A 3,563-nucleotide genomic window follows, 5' to 3' on the forward strand; every position below is an offset into this window, starting at 1 on the left:
TCATCCCAAAAAAGGGGCGAAAAGAAGGATTACAGCCTCGCGTGCGGAATCATTTTCTTTGTCCTCTCACTCAGAACGAGAAACCACTCTGCAACAGCTGTCTTTCCTATTCCCTGAAGTGAATCAACAATGTTTCCAATGTGCTTAATCCATTGTGCCTGCACACTTGGTACACCACGAAGCTGTTCCAACATTACGGCTTCTACGGAAGCACACACTCGATGTAGTACAGCAGTACTGCGGCACTGTAGAAGGTTAATTAGCGCTGAGTAATATACCTGAAACCTGGCCAATCGGTCTTGAGTGGTGGCAAGGGCGGGTCCGGCCGTATTCCCTAAGAGAGCACACACTTTGTCAAACAGTGATGAAACAACTAAAAGTATACTACTTATAGGCCGGATATTTTCAAGCAACGATAGATTCTTGTCGTTTCCAAACATATCCCTTACAACTTTGGCAACAGATGAGTTTTGATCATGGATAATTTCTTCCAGCGCACGCTCATCGCAACCCTCGAGCGCCTGACAACACGCGCGCACAGTTTTAGCGAAGCGTCGCGTCAAATATAGGGGCGGCTCCCCATAACGCGAAGGCTGCGAAGTGGGGACCATCAACTCCACGTACGTTGGTACAAAAAGAGGGGCGACAGCCCGTTTCGACAGGAAAACGGCGGAAAGAAACGTTAATCCCGCCACGGCTAACGCGCCACTAAGGCGGTTTGTAATGCAACGCAGTGAGACATCAACCCAATGTTTCAGCAGTGTTTCCTCCTCCATCACCGTCACAACGGCGCCGGAGGCAAATGCTCTTAGGTATGCCTCAAGCAGTGCATACTGTTGGTGGTTACGGTGTGTCAGCGACTCCATCGAGCTGAGTGGCAAAAGGGAATCCACGAAAAATGTGTTCACCTCCGGCACCTTCATGCTTTCGGATACCACAACAAGTTTCGCGGCCATCCTCACGAGTAATCTCATAGCGCTTTTCCTCTCAGTCTCAGTTGCATTGCTTTCGGCAGTTACGTACAATCGCGCTATGGCGTAGATCCTCGCAAGCGCCTCCAATGCGGTGATGTGGTTGACAGCCTTTACGAACGATGGGAATCTAAAAAACTCGAACAATAACGTCATCGTAAGTGCAAGGACTCGCCGCAGCGGTTTGGATACCCGCACCGGAGTTTGGTAGAGCTCACATTGCGCTACGCTCGCCTCATACATCGTTGTGAGAACCTTCATCATCTCGGCAAGAACCTCAGAAGCCGTTTCCACATCATTGGATGATGCCTCGACCACTAGGCGAATAAACGACAGTGTCGGGACAGGTGGCTGCAAAAGGGTGTGGGTCATTTTGTTCACATTACCAGATTGAATCATGGGGAGTTGGAAAAGTTGCTCAGTCACAGCCCTAAATAGAGAGAGAACAGACCCACGGGTTAGTGGATTGTGTTGCTCATGTGGGACGGTGTATCCATACGCCATCAGAATCCGAAGAAAGTTGGGTTGCATTATCTGTTCATTATTTCCTAGGTGAGTTTCCACCGCTCGTAGCTGCAGCTGCGCATCGTCAGAGAGATCAAACTCTGGCATTCCTTGAAGCGCGGCAAGCAGCGGGACCTGGTAGAAGGAAAGCATCTCTTTTCGAGAACTCATTTCCTGTAAGAGACGTATACAGTTTTTCTTCAAGGCACTTACATAGGAATGATTCTGTAGCAGCAGCTTCCGAATGCAGAGTTGCACGGTACTCATGTTGCAAAGGACGATGTACTGCGGTGTTACGGTCCCCTTGTGCGGCGGGTGTATTCTCTTGAACATTTCCCAGTCAAATGGTGGTCTCGTCGTCAGCCGGTTCACAAGCAGCTTCGCCGTCACGCGTTCCACACCATCGAAGTCGTTTTGTCTAGCGAAGAGGGTACGAATAAGTCGATGTAGTGCACCACAGTAACTTCCCGTCGCCTCGATACTTATCCCACTGAGCCGCCACGAGGCCTCTGAATTGAAAAAAGTGATTAGAGGGCTCACATCAATGGCACTCCGTGACGCGATGGAAGCAGCAAACATCTCCGCTGCGCACAAAGCCATCTCCGCTGCTAGCAGAAAACGGTTGTCAGCAACGCCACTTTTGTCCAAAGCGTCACCAAGGACGTGCAAAAGTTTCTTTCCGAGTCGCACCACCATTTCAACATCCTTTTGCACGATGCTGACTGCATCTCGTACTTCCTGCCTTGCGTGAGGCTCCTCAATTTGCCGTAAAATGTAGAGCGCGTGGGTCAGCAGCGTAAGATGTAACGGCTGCAAGTCCAACGCAGCTCTTGACTGTCGTGCGTGACCCGCGCTCTCCAGTAAATGAAGATACACATCAATCCTGTCACCGACATTCTTCACCTGGTTCCACAACACACTGGAAAGAGCACTAAAGTCACACTGCACATCTCTGTTGGTGACAAGAATGTGGGCATATCGTGCGATTGCGTAGAGGTCCTGGGCGTCAATGACACAAACCGCTTCTGGCGTCACGTGAAGCTGCGTGGAGGCCGTAGAAAGGTACAGCCCTGACTTATGAAAGAGCGTGTTGAGACTTGTCACAGCTGCTGTTTCAGCATCGACAGCGGGGTTTGAACGCACCTCCTGAACAAAAAAGGAGACGCTCATACTGGACTTTAACGGAAGGCAACCGGATATTGGCTCACCTCCACTTCTTTCCCACCTGCACTTTCTTTCCTGACTCTCTTCCTCCGTATATGCCACCTCTTTTTCCTTACGTACTAACGCTGCCTGCGTTTTCCCGTTTTCCAACTTCACTTCCTGTTGACACTGCTATGCTCTTATTATGGCTTCTGAAATAACGTGAGCGTTTTTTAAGGATCATCATGGACAACAAATGGGAAGAAGGTATTCGAAATAACGCAACAATAAACATACATGGGTAGAGACGTGCTCCTTGAGTTATGGAGGTACCTGGAGAAAATGACTCCAGCACTACAATCGCACGACTACCATCTCTCACACGGGATGCACCCAAAGTCTCACGTTACTACCAAATGTATAGTTGCAGTGAGGGCGAAAAAAAAGAGCTAAAAAAATGGAGGTTTTCAGGGGCCAGAAGGCAGCAGTGGCATACCGAGGTAATAAACTCACACGATCACCCAATGAAGTGGAGTTATGAGTGTCATTTGAACAATGCTGGTGTGCCGGACACCTACTTCGTGAAGCACAGAAGCAAGCGCGAATAGAATCACGTAGCTCGCAATCACGCCCAATAGGATCACCTCCGGCGTTAGTTTCGCTCTCCAATCATCATTGAATACAAATGATACAACTGGAGGAATAAGAAAAAACTAAATTCTCCGTTGGTGCCCAGGTGGGACCTCGCGAACGAGTAAGCCGAGACGACCTAAATTTGCAGGAAAGAGCACAGCAACGCGGCCGCTGTCTTAACCCCTGATTTCCCTCACGCACGGCCCCCCGCCAGCCCCTTTTGTGTTGCCGACGTTTGAAATTGTCCCTTGCTACGTGGACTGTTCCTTTGTTACTTCCGACCGTTCACGCTTATTCACCAAATATTAGGAG

General features: G+C 49.5%; 1 protein-coding gene across 1 annotated transcript; it reads right to left on the minus strand.

The window, feature by feature from the left end:
• Positions 1–29: 29 nt before the first annotated feature.
• Positions 30–2,645, minus strand: TEOVI_000743600 (uncharacterized protein; the record flags this gene model as incomplete). Its single annotated transcript, XM_067223151.1, has 1 exon — positions 30–2,645. The coding sequence occupies one exon, from the start codon at positions 2,643–2,645 to the stop codon at positions 30–32; it is 2,616 nt and encodes an 871-aa protein (XP_067079252.1).
• Positions 2,646–3,563: the final 918 nt, after the last annotated feature.

The sequence above is a fragment of the Trypanosoma equiperdum genome, assembly GCF_001457755.1.
Source record: "Trypanosoma equiperdum strain OVI genome assembly, contig: ctg_1776, whole genome shotgun sequence".
Lineage (NCBI taxonomy): Eukaryota > Euglenozoa > Kinetoplastea > Trypanosomatida > Trypanosomatidae > Trypanosoma > Trypanosoma equiperdum.